This window comes from Nematolebias whitei, chromosome 23 (assembly GCF_014905685.2).
Source record: "Nematolebias whitei isolate Nwh7 chromosome 23, NemWhi1, whole genome shotgun sequence".
NCBI lineage: Eukaryota > Metazoa > Chordata > Actinopteri > Cyprinodontiformes > Rivulidae > Nematolebias > Nematolebias whitei.
The window spans coordinates 17,620,975-17,638,848 of record NC_056520.1 but is presented as its reverse complement, the minus strand read 5'-3'; the positions used below and the strand labels follow the sequence as shown (position 1 = coordinate 17,638,848).

Below are 17,874 nucleotides of genomic sequence, written 5' to 3'. Positions count from 1 at the left end.
ATAATAATAATAATAATAATAATAATAATAATAATAATAATAATAATAATAAACTTTATTTCTATAGCACCTTCCAACAACACCTTGCATTGACCAAGGTGCTTTCCAAAATAAAACTAGAAAGTTCCTGGAGAAACTTTGACGGGGACTTCCCATTTATTATTAAATTATTATTATTAAAAATAACTATTAATATTAATGATTAATATAAATAATCAATAATAATTATCAATATAAATATTTATTAATATATTGTTAATTCATTAATTAGTATTTAAATAATAATTAATAATCAATATTAATGATATTCACACCAATAATTAGTATCAATATTAAATATTAATTATTAATATCAATAATTATTAATATTAAAATATATCATTAGTAACATTAAACATCTATAATTTATATTAATTATTATAATTACTAATTATTAACAATAATAATAACAATAATATTAATAGGTGATAATAGGTAATAATAGGTGCCTTCCATGCATTGCATAATGCACTGCCTTCCTTGCATGATGAACCAAAATGGCTCCATATGTTCTGTTAAGAGTTTTCTCCTATTCATTTCCTATGGGAAATTTGGCATTTTTGTTAGCAAAATATGTTGCAAGAGTTGGGGGTTCAATTTCACCAGCAATCACATGTCGAAGTGTCCCTGGGCAAGACAATGAACCCTTCATTGCCTCTGATGTGTGTCCCATCAGTGTATGAATGTGATAAACCACTGATTATTTTTTGTAGAGATACAGCAGAGCGCCATATGAATGGGTAAATGAGGGCACAGATTGTAGTGTAAAGTGCTTTGAGTATCTTGATAAGATAGAAAGGTGCTATATAAGTGCAGTCCATTTACAGTTCCTCAGGATCTTAGGACCTTATAACAGTGCATGTAACACAATCCAGCCTGATTTGCTTTGTAAGAAACTCCAGAAGACTCAGGTGGAGGTCTCAACAATCACATGGATCAAAGACTACCTGACAAACAGACCACAGTTTGTGAGATTGAAGAGTTGTATGTCTAGCCAGGTGGTCAGTAGCTCAGGAGCACCACAGGGGACTGTACTCTCACCATTCTTTTTTCCACTCTGTACACCTCAGATTTCCAGTACAAAACAAACTCCTGTCATCTGCAGAAATATTCAAATGACTCTGCAGTGGTCGGGTGCATCAGTGATGGACAAGAAGCTGAGTATAGGGAACTGGTGGACCGCTTTGTGGCATGGTGTGGAAACAATCATCTCCGCCCCCACTCAGCTGTGGCTGAGTGGTTAGAGCAGTCATCCTCCAATGCGAGAGTTGGGGGTTCGAATTCACCAGCAGTCACATGTCGAAGTGTCCCTGGGCAAGACACTGAACCCCTCATAGCCTCTGATGTGTGTCCCATTAGTGTATGAATGTGATCTAAAGCACTGATTAGTCTCTTTAGAATGATTTTTTCAATTAGCTTTGTAGAGATCTAGTAGAGTGCTGTATGAATGGGTAAATGAGGACACAGATTGTAGAGTAAAGTGCTTTGAGTATCTTGAAATAATAATTATTATTCTGAATAAGAATAAGAGGGACGCGCTATTTAATAGCCGCAGCTTCGTGCACTCCGCCCATCTTTCGGACGACTGTACGTACATATTCTCGTATCTCGATGCAATGCCAATAAAGTTTATTCCGATTCTGAATGTGAACAAAACAAAGGAGACAATTGTAGATTTCAGGAGAAACAGAAACAGGTCCAACACTATTTCCATTATGGGAGAAGAAGTGGAGGTGGTGGAGAAGTAGAAATACCTTGGGGTTCACCTGGACAACAGACTGGACTGGAAATACAACAGTGAAGCCATCTACAAGAAGGGACAGAGCAGACTGTACTTCTTGAGGAAGTTGAAGTCCTTCAGTGTTTGCAGCAAGATGCTGCATATCTTCTATAAGTCTGTTGTAGAGAGTGCTCTCTCTTCTGCCATCATCTGCTGGGGGAGCAGCACCACAGCAAGTGACTTCAAAAAAGATCAACAAGCTCATAAAAGAAGGCTGGCTCAGTTCTGGGGACTTCTCTAGAACCTTTGGAGATGATTGTACAAAGAAGGATTCTTCATAAAATGAAGAACATTATAGTCAACCCTCAGCATCCTTTTCATCAGACTGTCATACAACAACAGAGAGTCTTCAGTCAGAGACTTCTTCAGATCCGTTGTAGGACAGACCAGTACAAGAGATCCTTCCTGCCCACAGCCATCGGCATCTATAACAACTCTTTAATGAAACCAGTATGATGTGTTACAACATTTAATTTCCCTCTTGGATTAATAAAGCATTTTTGAATTGATTGAATTAGCAAGTCCTTTGCATTGCAAAGTCTGAAGTTAGATGTTGAGGATAGATTTGAAAAATGTTTAAATTTGGTTAAAAAAAATAAATAAATAACAGTATCCCCGGATATGTTAAACTGTACAACATGTTCAGATCTAACCATATAAATGAACAATAATAATTATTAAAAAAACTAATCCAAGTCTGCCTGTTTTAAGCGAGGGCTTAGAGGTTGTCCTTCAGTCAGAGGGTCGGGAATTCGATAACAAGCCTCTGCGTGAATTTGTGTGAATGGATGGCAGAACCACGAGAGGTAAAAAGGTGCTTTGTAAGTGTGGATCATTCAGTGTGGACCATGATCTTCAATTCAAAGATGTATTCCAGTAGAATCAATAACACGGCTACCACGGCTACAAATCGAGATGTGGTGGATTCAAAGCAAGCCAAGATGAGTGTGATGATGGAGTATGTATTGAAAACAATTTTGCAAAAGGAGCACACAAAAACAGATTTTCAAATAAATGACCGTACAAAACAAGGCCAGCATGGTTCAATCTCGGTTTGGCCACAGACAGATTAAATGAGACTACAACAGCAATTGTGTCTATTTTCTCATAATTTTCTCACAAGTTAAAGTTATCAACTAGTCTCCAACAATGGCATCCCTGTGATATACCACCTTTTGGTTTCATGTGCATGAAGGACAATAATCTAGATACTTTGTGGTTCATTCAGATTTAAACTTTAATAACCTACTTTTGAGACTTAATGCAACTCTTCCAAACAAGCCATATTGTTTAATCTTTATCTAATTGGTCTGTTATGACTTTTAACCTGCTAACTGAGGCCTATAGAGTCTAAAATAGAGCTCTTTGTTGCCTTTTTTCTGAGCATCTTACGGTTCTGAGTGAAATCTTGAGTTTAGATTTGGATCATACATAAAACCCTAAAACTGAGAAGCATTAATTATTCCGTGACTTTACATTCTAACAATAATTTTTTACTTTACTAAGAAAACCAGCTAAGAATCCCAATCACATTTTCAACCATAGAAGTCAATGATTTTTGAGTCAAGCCCTTTATTACTTTTCGAGAATAAAATAAGATTGTATATTCTTATTTGTCTATTAAGCCCACACCACTGGTTTCTCAGACTATACCATCAGTTGGTTTTCTAATTACCTCTCAGATCGGAGGCAATGTGTGTTCAAGATAATGGTACTTCTTCCAGCTATTTAACTGCCTACAGTGGTGTACCACAAGGCTCAGTCTTAGTACCCACCCTCTTTACATAAATAATGTAGGTCAAATCACTCCTGATGCGTCATTACATTTCTATGCCGACAATACAGTTATTTACTGTCGAGCTAAAATAGTTGCTAAGGTTTTCCAGCTCTTAGAGTCTGCATTCGACATCATCCAGTCAGATTTGTTCCATCTCAAACTGGTGCTAAATGCTGACAAAACCAAAGGGATGTTGTTTTCAAACAGGAAGTCGGTACCAGCAGTCTTTGGATCTATCTCATCTTCGAATTGTGTTCCTATTGAGTTTGTTGATTCTTATAAATACTTGGGAATCTTGGTCAATGCACATCTCTCTTTTAAGCCTCATGTAAAACTTGGTAAAGAAATTGAAAGTAAAATTGGGTTCCTTTTTCAGAAATCAATCTTGTCTAACTCTGAAAACTAGGAAACACCTGGTAACTTCTACTTTCCTTCCCTCCATTGACTACAGTGACATCATTTACATGAACGCTCCTACAAGCACCCTGCAGATGTTGGATGCTGTCTATCACGGTGCACTAAGACTCATAACTGGCTGTAACTACCGTACCCATCACTGCACCCTGTTTTCACTGGTTAACTGGACATCATTAACTTCACGCAGACTCTCTCACTGGTACATTTTCATCTTTAAATCACTTCTTGGTCTGCTGCCTTCATACATCTCCTCCTACATGTCTCTGCCTGAGTGCAGCTACAGCGTGCGCTCTCAGGACATCATTGCCTGCAGTGTTCCATCAGTGTGGACTGAACTAGGCAAAAGGGTCTTCTCCTACTCCGCTCCTGTTTCCTGGAATATCTTACAAAAAGATTTGAAGCTCTCGACCTTGACCTCTGTGGCTTCAAGAATCTGTTGGACTCCTGGCAGGGACTAATGCAGACATGCTCCTGTTTTTAGTTTTCTACATTCGCCTTAGAATCTAGCTGTTTTTTGTTACCTTTTTTTTTTTTTTTAGCCATCCTATTCGTTAAAAAAAAAATCTGTATGCCTTTTTATAACTGTCTATTGTTGTCGCTGTTGTCCATTGTTGTCATCATTCTTTGTTGAAATCAGGTCTCTCTTGTAAATGAGTCCTCGAGGCTCAATGGGATTTACCTGTCTATATAAAGGTTGAATGAATGGTCTTCACTTAATTGTTTTTTTTATTATTTTATAGTGATTTGTTTGTGTTATTTTATAAACTGCTCTGTTTAGTTCATGTGGCAGACATAGCATTTCGTTTCGTAGTCTTTATGCCTTCACAGAAAGGCGCAGACACCGTTCACATACGTCTCATTTTTCATTTGGAAGCAACTTTATTGCTGGCTGTTGGTCCAACATCAAATCAATGTCATAGTATGCTGAAAAAGTGACAAAAATCAAACAGTGCGTCAACGTTTTGAAGGTTTCGTCTTTCCAAATGGCAGCTTTTGGTGTTTACTTCCACACATCCATCACTCCGACTTTTAATGGACTAAATGAGAGCAAAGTGGAAAAGCATCAGGCCCTGAACACAATGGAAGGCAATAAGTGATGTGCTTCATTTAGCACGTCTAATGTGACATTTCTGTGGAGGAACTGCAGGCGGTGGATTTGACGCTTCAGCAGCACCGCCGCCTGCATTCCAACACAGAACCTGGTCTTTCCTCCACCCTCACAGCCTGTTCAACAGTGTGAAACAAGTTACATGATGAAACCTTCTCTCTGAGAACGCCCAGATTTAGAGTGCAACCGTGCTGAAAGTAAAACAGGAGTTGGTTTTCTGCTCTGTATCCATCACCTCATGAGAACGCTCTGTTTTGGCATCAGTGACGGGCGATAAATACACAACCACAGCCCCAAACTGTGAAGAGCTCGAAAAAGATCAAATCCCTGGGACTATGGGCTAAAATTCCAGCCATAAATATTTTGCACATGTAAAAAAAGATTTGTATTTGTAAAATAAAAAAAATAAAAAATCACTAGTTACAAAACTTTTTTATGATGCTCTGTTTACAGATACGAATCCAAAAACTAAATGTTCGAATTTTGTCAATATTCAATAATTCAATATGGCGGATGCTCTGACAACCAGTCCATTCAACGAGGCGTCTACAGCTAAACTCATCTGTTCTCTGATTGGATCATTCATTTGTGATTGACATGACATTGACCAATCAACTGAGAGGTGCAAGGCCAGGACAAAATTGTTACATGTAGTTTTTGATTCGTATACGTAAACAGAACATTGTAAAAAAGTTTTGTAACTTGTGATTTTTTTTTAATTTTTTTATTATAAATACAAATCTTTTTTACACAAATATTTTTTTCTACAAGGTCACAAATCTTTTTTGCACATGCAAAATATTTATGGCTGGAATTTGAGGCCATACAGGACTCCCCTCCGAGGAGTCAGAACCGCCCTTGACTCAACCCTTCTGCAACACGGATCATTTGTCTACGTCCGACTTATGGGCTACTATTTCACCACACCACTAGAAAACACAGCACGCCTAGCGACTTCTGCGTTGCACTGGTACGATTCCTCTTTTATTTCCGACTCAAAAAACACATTTTTTTAGACATTTGAAGGGCTGAGTCACACACACAATTCTTACAATTTTGTAAAATGTGTTTTTTGGATGGTGACTCGGTTGTGAAAACCAATAATCAAACTATACAAGGAGCTGCAGGAGAAATGGTGCAGTAGATATGAAATCTCATGTGGCAAGCAGAGCTTTTGATGCACAAAGCACAATTAGTGTGTGTGTGTGGGGGGGGGGGGGGGGGTGTCCTGTTCTTTGAGAAGCAACGTTAAGGCATGGAGAACAGCCTTTTTCTTAACTCTGCATCGGCAGAGATTTACACGCAATCTGCAGCTCTTTGAAAACAGCAGATTAAAAGTGAGATCTGAATCCCTTTTCTTAGACTCGTAAGCCTTTAAATAGAAGAGTGCCTGAATCAGAGATGCACACCGAGGGACTGAGCTGAGAACATGGCCACTGTCCAGGTATAATTAAGGGGAGGAGAACAGAAAGACTCCCCTGCTGACGGGATATAAATCAGCGTTAGCAAAGCAGCAGGGACAGGAGACAGACAGACAGAGGCTGCCTCTGTTGTTGTCCTACAGATCTGATGTGTTTCGTGAACCGGTTTTATTTAGCCTTTCATAAGAAAAAAAAAGGGGTTATGTTTTCAAAGTCATATTTCCACCATGTTATTCATGTATTTATAAATGTTATAATTCCCAAATAAATATTTAATTTACAACCTAAATATTTAGTTTACACACTAAATACTTAACTTGCAAGTTAAATATTTAATTAGTAAACTAAATATTTAGGTGTAAATTAAATATTTAATTTCCAAGCTAATTATTTTCAAAACTAAACATTTTAGTTCCAAACTAAATATTTATTGTCAAAGCTAAATATTTAATTTCCAAACAAAGCATTTAATTTCTAAGCTAAGCATTTAATTTGCTAGCTAAATATTTAACTCTGATCTAAATATTTAACTTGCAAGCTAAATATTTAGGCGCTTGGACCTAAATATTTAGCTAGCACGTTAAATATTTGGATCAAAGTTAAATATTTAGATCAAAGTTAAATATTTAGTTAGCAAATTAAATGTTTATTTTGGAAATTAAATGTTTAACTTAGAAATTAAAAGTTTAGTTTGGAAATTTAATTTTAGTTTTGAAAATAACTATTTAGCTTGGAAATTAAATATTTAATTTACACCTAAATATTTAGCTTGGTAATTAAATATTTAACTTGCAAGATAAGTATTTAGCTTGTAAATTATATATTTAGTTGGGGACTATGACATTTCTAAATGTATGAATAACATGGCAAAAATGACTTTGAAAAAAATGTTTTTTTTCTTATGAAAAGCTAAATAAACCAAAACATTGCTGTTAATTTTTGACTGTGTAACTTTACAAACGGCACCGCTTATGGATATGGATGTTTGTTTCATCGTTTAGCTAAAGAAAACTTGTCAAACTGCCTGGGCAACGACAGAAAAGAGCTCAACAAAAACATAAATAAAAGAATTAGCCTTTCATGCCAAAGATCATCTTATGTTGAGAAATACCGCTTTAGTCCAAAATCTAAAGTACAGTAGTCCCTCGATACTTTGCTGTTCAACTTTCACAGACTCGCGCCTTCGCCGTTTTTCAACGTAAGATTGTACATGACACACGATGTGCAGATGCACAACCAGTCCGTGTACATACAAGGCCAGGATGATTCTGGCAGATCCTGATCAGCCACTCCATGGTGAGTTCAGTTGCTTCCATTTGGATGCAGATATCTGCTGCCCATATGTAGAACGAACAGACTGAAAAACTCATTCATCCCTGAAGTGGTCAGGCTTCTCAACAAACAGTGATTACTTCTGTTCTGGTATTTTAACGTCTCAATGCCTTGTATGGATGTTTCGTGTGTCTAATGACTGTGAAACGAATTGCTCCTTGGGGATAATAAAGCTTCTTGAACTTGATCTTTCTGTGGGTTTTTTTACAAACCATCCAACGGTTCAAGATATATTTTGCTAACAGACAAACGTACACGCAGATACAGATAAAAACCATTTCTTCCTGCCTTTCAGCTTTAGGCGCTACGTGACAGAAGGCAAGAATTTACAGGAAATGACAAGGAAAAGGTCCAATGTGTGAAAACAAGCAAAGGAAAAAGGGACAAAAACACACCTTTATAAGAAACTGTGTTTGCGTAAAAACTTGTTTATCAAGAAAAACGTCCTCTGGAGACTTGGACTGACATGTAGTTTTCTTATCTTAATGGCATGTCAGTAAATATCATGTTCACATTTTGCAGATAATAGAAGAAGCCTGGGAGAGGAAGGTAATAATTAAAATTTTAATAGAATTTTAAGCACAAACTCATGTGACTCAGCGTGACAATTTATTATATTTGAGCCTCATCTGCAGCTAATCCCTTGGATTTACTTGGCATATTTGGATGACTCACAAACTTCATGTTCATACAACCAAAGGTGTAACAAGGAGAGAAAATACGACTTTCCTCCTCAAAGGAACACAAAGAGAAGAGAAACAGTCACAGAATGGAGGAAAAAAAATGAAAGCAGAATATTTTTTCATTTCATTTAATTTACTATTTATACAGGTAGTCTCACTGAGTCACAAGAACTCATTTTCAAGAGAGACCTGTTTAGGGAACAGATGGTGGGGGTTAAGGGCCTTGCTCAGGGGCCCAGAGTGGGGCGAATGAGGGTGAAGGCAGGTGTGGATGTTTCACCTTTTCCACCCACATTTTGATGTTGACGATACCGGGAGTTGAACCTGCGACTTTCCGATCACAGACCCATCTTCTAACCTCTGCGCCACCACTCGAATAACAGCAAAACAACCGACAATATCAACAAATAAGATCAAATCATACAGAATCAAATGAAATCGCCACACGGCCAAATAAAATGCATTGAGACAAAGAGATGATGCTAAAAAGCTATAATGGTAATAATCCAGAGAATTAACAGAAAAATTATCTCTAGAAATGAAAAACAAGAAGCAAACAAAGGAACAAAACTGTCATCAAATGAAGTAAATGACCTCAATATCGCATACCGCCGGCCACCTTAGATGTGAACTAAAACCATGATGAAGAAAAGGAGTTTAAGCTGTTTTGGTCAAACCTTGCAAATGACCACAAATAATTTAGGTGATACTGAGACGTCTGTTAGAGCTCAGAGTTTGTGTTGGACAGGAATGTTTCTAATTTACCTTAAAGCCCCCAGTATACTCCCGCGTACGTCCGTTCACGCGTTTGTACACGTGTACTGTACGCAGAGGGTTCAGACTTCATACTCGAGCGTACACCCTGAGCAGCTGCAGTCATCTCCACAGACAAGGGGCGTTTACCTTCGGGACAAATTGAGGTCGTCGATTGGTCATTTGCTGAAACACGTACTGGATTGATTGACAGGTCGGGGGAGAAAAAAACCGAGAGCTGGCAGCCTCAGCCGCAGTGGTGTTCTGTGTTTATATGTTGTTAATAAAAAGAAAAAGAAACAAACAGGGAGTGCTGGTCCTGCAGACCAGCCCAACAGGAAATCTCCAGACCCTCCTGCAGCCACGCTGGACCCGATTTTATAATTCGCTCGTGACAAATTCTTTCATTTCTCACCATTTCAGTCATGGCATCAACGGAGGAGGAAGAGATCACTTGCCTTTTGGCAAAAAAAACTAAAGAAAAGGCCAGATCAGGGATGAAGAAGGGGAATTTAATACATTGGTGTCGCAAACAAAACAGTCTGTCGCCGGGCAGTTTATTGTGCAGCACCATGCATGCGGTCGTAAAAATTGAGCTTTGCACGACATGCCCTGCGGGGGTACACTCGTACCTCCGGGAGGTACGTGCGTACCTCCGCGTATGGACGTACGCGGGAGTATACTGGGGGTTTTGGGGTGACTTTACCCCCCAGTGTTGACAACGGCTCGGGGGGGGGGGGGCACACTGGTGGGGGGGTCTGAGGGTCCTCACCCAGAAAATTGAATATAAAGTAGACATTTCCTGCATTCTGGTGTATTTTAATGGGTTGTTAAACATTTATGTTAACCTACATAGTAAGTAAACACTTGATTCAATAACTATTTTAGAGTTAATGGCACAACAAGAAGCAGCCTGACCAACAGCTCTCCTTGTGTAAATAGAGCATGCTCCGCTTCTCTCAAGCATTCAAACACCCCTGGTCAACAACTGCTGGCACTAACGTAGCATTAAGCTAGCGCTAGCTAAGATGCTACAGACGTAGCACTCTGCTCTACATTACCCTAATAAACGCTTTGTACAAAATCAGTTCAGTGTTAACTGTTCATACCAAACAAAGAAGAAACTTATGCAACCAGAAGTTACAACATATATCTACATGTAAAGCACACAAAACAAATCACAATTAGCTTTAAGCATTAACCTTTAATTTAGCCATTAAACATAATGTATTTATGACAATAAATTGTAGATTTACTTGAAGTTTCCTTTGTACAAATGAACATGTGGTACTTCCTGTTTATAAATGTATTCAGCTGCTCATGAGGTCGGCCACAGGCCTTTGTCCATCTTTTACATTTTTCCAAGCTCCATTTATTTTGTGAAATCGAATAAACGGTATTCCACCCTCTAAGTGCTCAGAGTAACACTGTCTGAATTACCTGTTCTCCACTGACAACGTTTCACCATTTTTTAAAAATGATTTTTGCACAAAATCCCTTCAACAGCAAAGTGTTCGTAATGTAAAACCCCGACATTGTTGTCGTAGGAAAAGGGCTGCAGCTCCTGCAGGTAAGGGCCGTTTACCTTCGCGACAAATTGAGGTCGCCGATTGGTTAGTTGCTGGCAAGCCTACTGGAATGATTGACAGGTGGTGTTGAGGATCTGACTCGTGCAACATACAAAAAAATCATAAATTTTACTGGCCCATTTGAGTAATCATTTATTTCGTATTTTTTCGAAATTTATTGAATATTTTGGTGAATCTAAAGTTTGAGAACTGAGTTTCCTTACAAAATCCTAATGATGGTTTCTTTATTTTTCTAGGGTGTTGAGTTAAAATTTAGGTGTGCTTGAGCACCCCCCAAAAAGAGGCTAAAATTGTCATCCCTGACTTTCAGCTACCAAAGCGCTACATTTTAGGTAAATATCTGTAAAATTGTCATAGTTGCAGACATTTCTGTGTCCAGTAGGGATGTGTGATATGGCATAAAATTCATATCCCGATCTGTATTGTGATGGGTGGCGATAACTATATATATCATGATATGTTTTTGATATAAAACTTGCAATAGGAATGAAAAAAAAGTATTGGGTGTCATTTTTCCAGCATTTATGTTAAAAACTGCTATACCACAAAATAATCTCAATCAAGAAAATTCCAGTACTAGGTCCAGAGAGTTTTAAATAAAAACAAATCAAGTATTAGGCTTCTTTCTTGTAATGCAAAATATATCAAATGTAGTTTTAGCCATATGTTTGAAACAAAAGAATATGATGTTAACTCTTAACAGTTTCCAGTCTTCTTACTTAAAAAAACAGCAACAGAGCAGCAAGTTCACACTGAAAACACTTCACCCTCCAACCCTCTAGTGGGCGTCTCCTTCCGCTTTCAGGAGAGCTGACACAAAATGGCGACCAGTTTCCTCTGTGGCTTTGACCAGAGAGTCTTGCAGTAAAATCACACAACACAGCATTCTTTTCACAGATCATAGAGCAAGTTTAACCCCCTTTTTTTTTTAGCACAAATGCACTCTCTAAAGCTAACCAACTATTAATTTAACTTTCGACAGAACACAGTGTTTTGCACATGCGTCCGAATATGGCAATAATACGGCAAGACGGCCGTAGTTAGCTTGTAGCTTTGCTACTTAGCGCTAGAAGAAAACAGACTTTAATACCATTTACGCACAGTTTTCAATTAAAACAACGTAACAGTTAAATCTGACAACTCTGATTTTACATTACTGCGGTTAGCCGGTAGATGACAGATCTCTATCATTGGCTAAATGTCTATTGTTTCTACCGTGTACCGCATATCTCACGCATTCCTAGTGTCAGGTGAGGTTGATTAGCTGTTGCTGCCATCTTAAAATGGGTTGACTCCAAAAGTTAATGAGTCTTAAATGTGCAGTGTTCACTTTCTGAGGGTTTCATTGAAATCCATCCACTGGTTCAAGAGATATTTTGTTAACACTACATACAGACAGGTAAAATCCTTATCGCCCTGCTTTCACAAGTGGACAGTAATGATCCCAGAGGTTAGACAGCACCTCAGTTAAATGACCACAAAGAGAAGAAAACGTCACGAAAAGAAGAGCCAAACAACGCAAAAAATAAATATAACTTCAATATTCTCATATGGCCTCTAAATATGAAGGTAAGCAAAACAGCCACAAAAAGAAGAAAAAAAATATCTGGGGTGTAAAATGGTTTAAAATGTAGCTACATTTTTCTAATTAGACACAAAACGACCACAAAAACTAGCAGCTTAAACGAGATGCTAATGTGCAGTAGTCACTTACAGAAAAATTGCACTATCCCCAAACGCACGCCTCAAGTGGAAAATTAATGCTAAAATGACTGCAATTGTACCAAAACTCACACGAGAACTCTAAATAGTTTTAAAATATGAAAATTATGTTATTTTGTCACGTCTAAGATGATTCACATGTTTGATTAAGACTAAAGATCCAAACAGGGCAAAGCTTCTCTGATTGAATGCAGACACAGTTTCAGAAAAGTCCCTCGCTACTTTGCGGTTCAACTTTCGTGGACTCGCTCTTTTGTGGTTTTTTTTTTATGTAAGATTGTACATGACATACGATTATCAACTTTAATATTAATCACGTGATTGGGACAGTACAGGATAAAAAGTTAACAAAAATAATAATTCGGACATGTGCCGCCATTTCGTAGTTTTCTTTCACTAAACCTATACCGGTGCTTAATTTGAACCGGATTTTGCCAGAAAAAGATCTGGGAACTCTCTTACGTTCCGGAAACTGTTTGCTTGGATCCGGCAACTCTCAGGCTTACTAATAAAATTTTTTTGAACAAATATCACTGCCTTGTCGTTTGGAGAGCCATGCTTGAACCGTGTCACTCCCCTCTGCTGCTGTTTTTATGATGCCCTGGATGCTTGTCACCCACAGCATGCATGCAACAAAGTAAACTCAAAGCAAGAGTAATACCTGCACCTTTTTTCCTCTTTTGCGTTGACAAATTTTTTTAGTTTAATCGATGAGTTTGTCAAAACACAATTTTGATGTAGTAATGTTTAATAAATGTTAGGACTCTATTCTTTACTAATAAAATATATGTTATGTCATTAAACAACTTGTCAGGTTCTTGTCTTGTGAGCATGCACGTTCCTGAGGACACAAACACCCCCAGCCGGTCCGCCCGCTATTTGCGTTCCTGCATCGATCAGTTTACCAATTAAGCCCTGGCCTACACTGTACCGCCAGTCAAAAGAACTACACTACCCAGAACTTAACTGTGCTTCCGGTCGCTGCTTTCTGCCAAAACGGAGGGAAACTTTTGAAACACAAAGTCAGAAGTAACGATCTATCTAACAAAAGAAAGTTAAATCTTGGGTAAAGAATAGTGACTCCATATTTAAAGACTGTTTCACGTGCACAGGCTGGAAGGTCTTCAGAGAAGCTGCTGAAAATGAGGAGGAGCTAGACCTGGAGAAATACACATCCTCAGACCTGGGGTACATTAGTAAATGTGCTGATGATGTCATCACCATCAGATATGTTAAGAGCTACCCGAACAGGAAGCCTTGTCTCAATGAAGAGGTGCGCACCCTGCTGGAAGCCAGAAACACTGCCTTCAGGTCTGGAAACTCACAGGAGCTGAGAAGGACAAGGAAAGAGCTGGTTGCTGGTATTAAGAAGGCCAAGGCCACATATGCATAGAGGATCGAGGGTCAATTCACCTCACAAGATCCACGGAGCATTTGGAGGGACATTAAGTGTATAAAAGATTATAAAGGCAGAGGTGCACAATGCCCTAGAGACCCATCATTGCGTGATGACCTCAACAAGTTCTACACACACTTTGAAGACTAGAACAGACCGCTCAGCACCAGACTGACCTCATCATTGGAAGAAGAGTTTATCATCGTGACCTCAACCGAAGTGAGGAGTACTTTCAAGAGGATTAATCCTCACAAAGCAACTGGACCAGACAACGTCTCCAGGAAGGTGCTGAGAGACTGTGCCCATCAGCTCTGCGCTGTGCTGGCTGACATCTTTAACTCCTCACTTACCCTGGCAACAGTTCCAATCTACCTGAAGACCACCACCAGCATCCCAGTCCCAAAAAGCTCTACAGTGACTGGTCTGAATGACTATTGGCCAGTAGCCCCTCACCCTGATAGTCGCTAAACGCTTCAAAAAACTGGTCATGACCCACATCGAAACAACCATCAACATCAACGTGGACCACCAGTACACATAACGCAAAAATTGATCAATAGAAAATGCCATCTCCTCTGTGGTCCACACTGCTCTCACCCACCTGGAGAAGAAGGACTCCTACGTCTGTATGCTCTTCGTGGACTTCATGTCTGCCTTCAATATCACAATTCCCCAAACCCTGATGGACAAACTATATACACTAGGACTAAGCCCCTCCATTTGCAACTGGGTACTAGACTTCTTAACAAACAGACCACAGTCAGTGAAGATCCACAACTTCTTTCTCCACCATAACGCTCAGCACTGGCTCCCCTCAGGGCTGTGTGCTGAGCCCTCTCTTGTTCACTCTGCTCCGGCATGACTGTACACCTACTCCTTCAGGCTGTCATATTGTAAAGTATGCAGATGATACAACGGTGGTTGGATATATCACAAACAACGATGAGTCCAGCTACAGGCAGGAGGTGGAAGACCTGGAGAGCTGGTGCATGAAGAACAACCTTCACATCAACGTGAAGAAGAGGAAGGAGATGGTCGTGCACTTCAGATGGAACAAGCTGAGACGAGCTGGTCTGGGAAGCTCGGTCCTCACCTCCTTCTATAGGTGTGCAGTGGAGAGCATCCTGTGCTCCAGCATCAACATGTGGCATGGAGGCTGCACAGCTGCAGAAAGAAAAGCTTTGCAGAGAGTGGTGAAGACTGTTGAAGTCAGCCTCCTCACCATCACAGACATCTACACCTCCAGATGCAGGAAGAGGGCTACCTGCATCATGAAGGACCTCACTCACCCAGCACACACACTTTTTGCCCTGCTCCCCTCAGGAAGGACTGAGGAACAGCTTCTACCCTGAGGCTGTTCGACATGAATCTCTAACCAGAATAATCACTGTGAAAAAAATCACATCATGTTGCTGTGTTCATGCGTACTCATCTACTCACACAGACTCATGTTCGTGCTGCTGTTCGGTGCATTGTTTTTGTACTACTAGTGCTTAGTGTATTTTTAGTTTAACGTTTTTCTTAGTTGATATTTCAGATCCTATTACTGTTTTTCTTTTACATTTTATACTTTTGTTGGATGTAACTGGGTCCCTGTGTACATAGTTTTGTTCCACCTCATGTACCACATGTGATGCGAATGACAAAAAAAAAAAACGAATTGAGCTCACAGAACTGGCAGGAAAGTTGCAAAAAATCCTGAACTCATCCATCAAGGTGAGTACCCATATAAAATTTTGCAGTACTGTAACGTATGTTGTTAAAATGACGTAGGTTTACGAGTTTAGAACATTCCAAGAGTGTGGGAAGGGTTTATAAAACCGTAAAATATACATAAATGTGTTCCTACTTTGCGGTTTTTCACCTATCATGGTGGTGTCTGGAATATAACTCCCGCGATAACCGAGGGACTACTGTAAACGGAAAATAAACAGCGGATGAGGGTGTGCACAATCTACCTGCTCTTTGACAGATGCCAAGAGGTTGGTGGTGGTGGTGCTCTCTGATGGTGGTGGTGGTCCAGCACCTTCCCCCTCTGCCTTCCCCTCTTCCATATCTCTGCTTTGGTCTCAGGCACCTCCTCTGACCCTGCAGGACAAGGAGGCGGCTTAAAAAACAAAAACTGATGGGATTCAGGTTTGTGCATCTGAAGCCGCTCTCGTGCTGCTGACCTTAAGGTACCACCACGCTCCTCATGCATCCCTCCACAGTGCATAACGGAACATGCAGAAGCTCAGTAATACCATTACAGCTTTGAACCTGCAGACCAGTAAGCCTGGCTGTAATTCTGCACGCAGGCATAGATTCCTGCACATGTTTATTCATCTCATCTGCAGGTGTGCATGCAGCGCTTGCATTTATAACTGCATCACGAGGAACGTCCATCATCATCATCATCATGTGCCACATGCAGCCCGTCAGTCAAGACAAGGACGAGGTCACATCGACCCAGAGAGGCACCCGCCTTCAGCGCGCGACTCACCAGCCAGATGTTGCTGTTAGAAGCAGGCCACAGCTGGCTCGATCCGTCCGGTTACATCCTCCTTCTCCTCCTGGCTGCACGCGACAGTGACCGCTACATTTCCCACGCGCAGGCGTCCCAAACAAAACCGATCCGTGCACGTCCGCGCGGGTTTCCTGTGCTGATTTAATGAGTCTCTCCTCTAATTGTTGCAACTGTTTATAGGCGGTGAGGCGTTTAAACGCGGTCGTCCATTCCTGGTGTCCGCGCGCGCGGCAGACAGCCTCCTCCGCCGAGCATCAGCGGCGTGACGTCACCATGCGGCTATGGATTATTTTCTGATAAAAGGATCGATCCGGCGCCGCTGCGCGCCTCCAGGCTGCAGCTGCAGGGGACCGATGCAGCGCGCAGCAGCCAGTGTGCGTGTGCGCGTGTGTTCCCACAGGTAACCGCTTACACAGGCGTCCCCACGTGGCCATATAAACAAGTATGTGTGTGTGTGTGTGTGTTTTCTCCACCCAGACCAGACAGCTCTTTTATGGGAAAACAAATCATCAATTTTATTTATCAGAAGCTCCTTAATGCAAAAACTACATTTTTATCCATAACAGATCCAGAATGTGACAATCTGTTAAAGGTATAGTTCAGATCTTTTTAAAATGGGGTGCTGCAGCTCTTTGAAGAACCTTGCCACTTTACAATAAGGCTCCCCATATAATGTCTAATAAATACTTGTAGTTTACAGATGCATTATTAATTCCTCTATAAACACTTAATTAATGCATAATAAACAGTTTATGATTTATAAAGGGTGACTGAGACAAAACTGAGCTGTTTCTTTCCAAATAGTGAACCAAATCTGTTCACCTATATTTCAACTAGAGTTGTTAGATTAAACATTTCAGACAAAGTTACTACTTTGTAAGCACAATAAGCATTTGTAAACCTATTTTTTTTAGGATATATTAGTTGTAGATACTTAGTGCAGTGATAATGTACATGCTAAAGAAATACAGTATATAAATAGTATAGGCAGGTAAATATGCTAGTAGCTAAATATGCTAGCATAAGTAGCTAAAAAAGCTAGTAGCTAAATATGCTAGCATAAGTAGCTAAATATGCTAGTAGCTAAATATGCTAGTATAAGTAGTTAAATATGCTAGTAGTTAATATGCTAGTATAAGTAGCTAAATATGCTAGTATAAGTAGCTAAATATGCTAGTATAAGTAGCTAAATATGCTAGTAGCTAAATATGCTAGTATAAGTAGTTAAATATGCTAGTAGTTAATATGCTAGTATAAGTAGCTAAATAATCTAGTATAAGTAGCTAAATAATCTAGTATAAGTAGCTAAATATGCTAGTATAAGTAGCTAAATATGCTAGTACCATCCCTC

The 17,874-nt window shown here is 39.6% G+C and overlaps 1 protein-coding gene across 1 annotated transcript in view; it reads right to left on the bottom strand.

Annotated features, from left to right (window-relative positions):
* The window catches only part of LOC119429084 (plakophilin-4), a gene marked incomplete at its 3' end in the record, with an annotated part of 26,438 nt that extends 9,554 nt beyond the window's left edge, over nt 1-16,884 (bottom strand). The window contains exons 1-2 of the mRNA XM_037696802.1: nt 16,500-16,884; nt 15,976-16,105 (exon numbers count right to left, since the gene is read on the bottom strand). Coding sequence (XP_037552730.1) covers nt 15,976-16,071 — 96 coding nt within the window. The remainder of the gene's footprint in view (nt 1-15,975; nt 16,106-16,499) is intronic.
* Nucleotides 16,885-17,874: the final 990 nt, after the last annotated feature.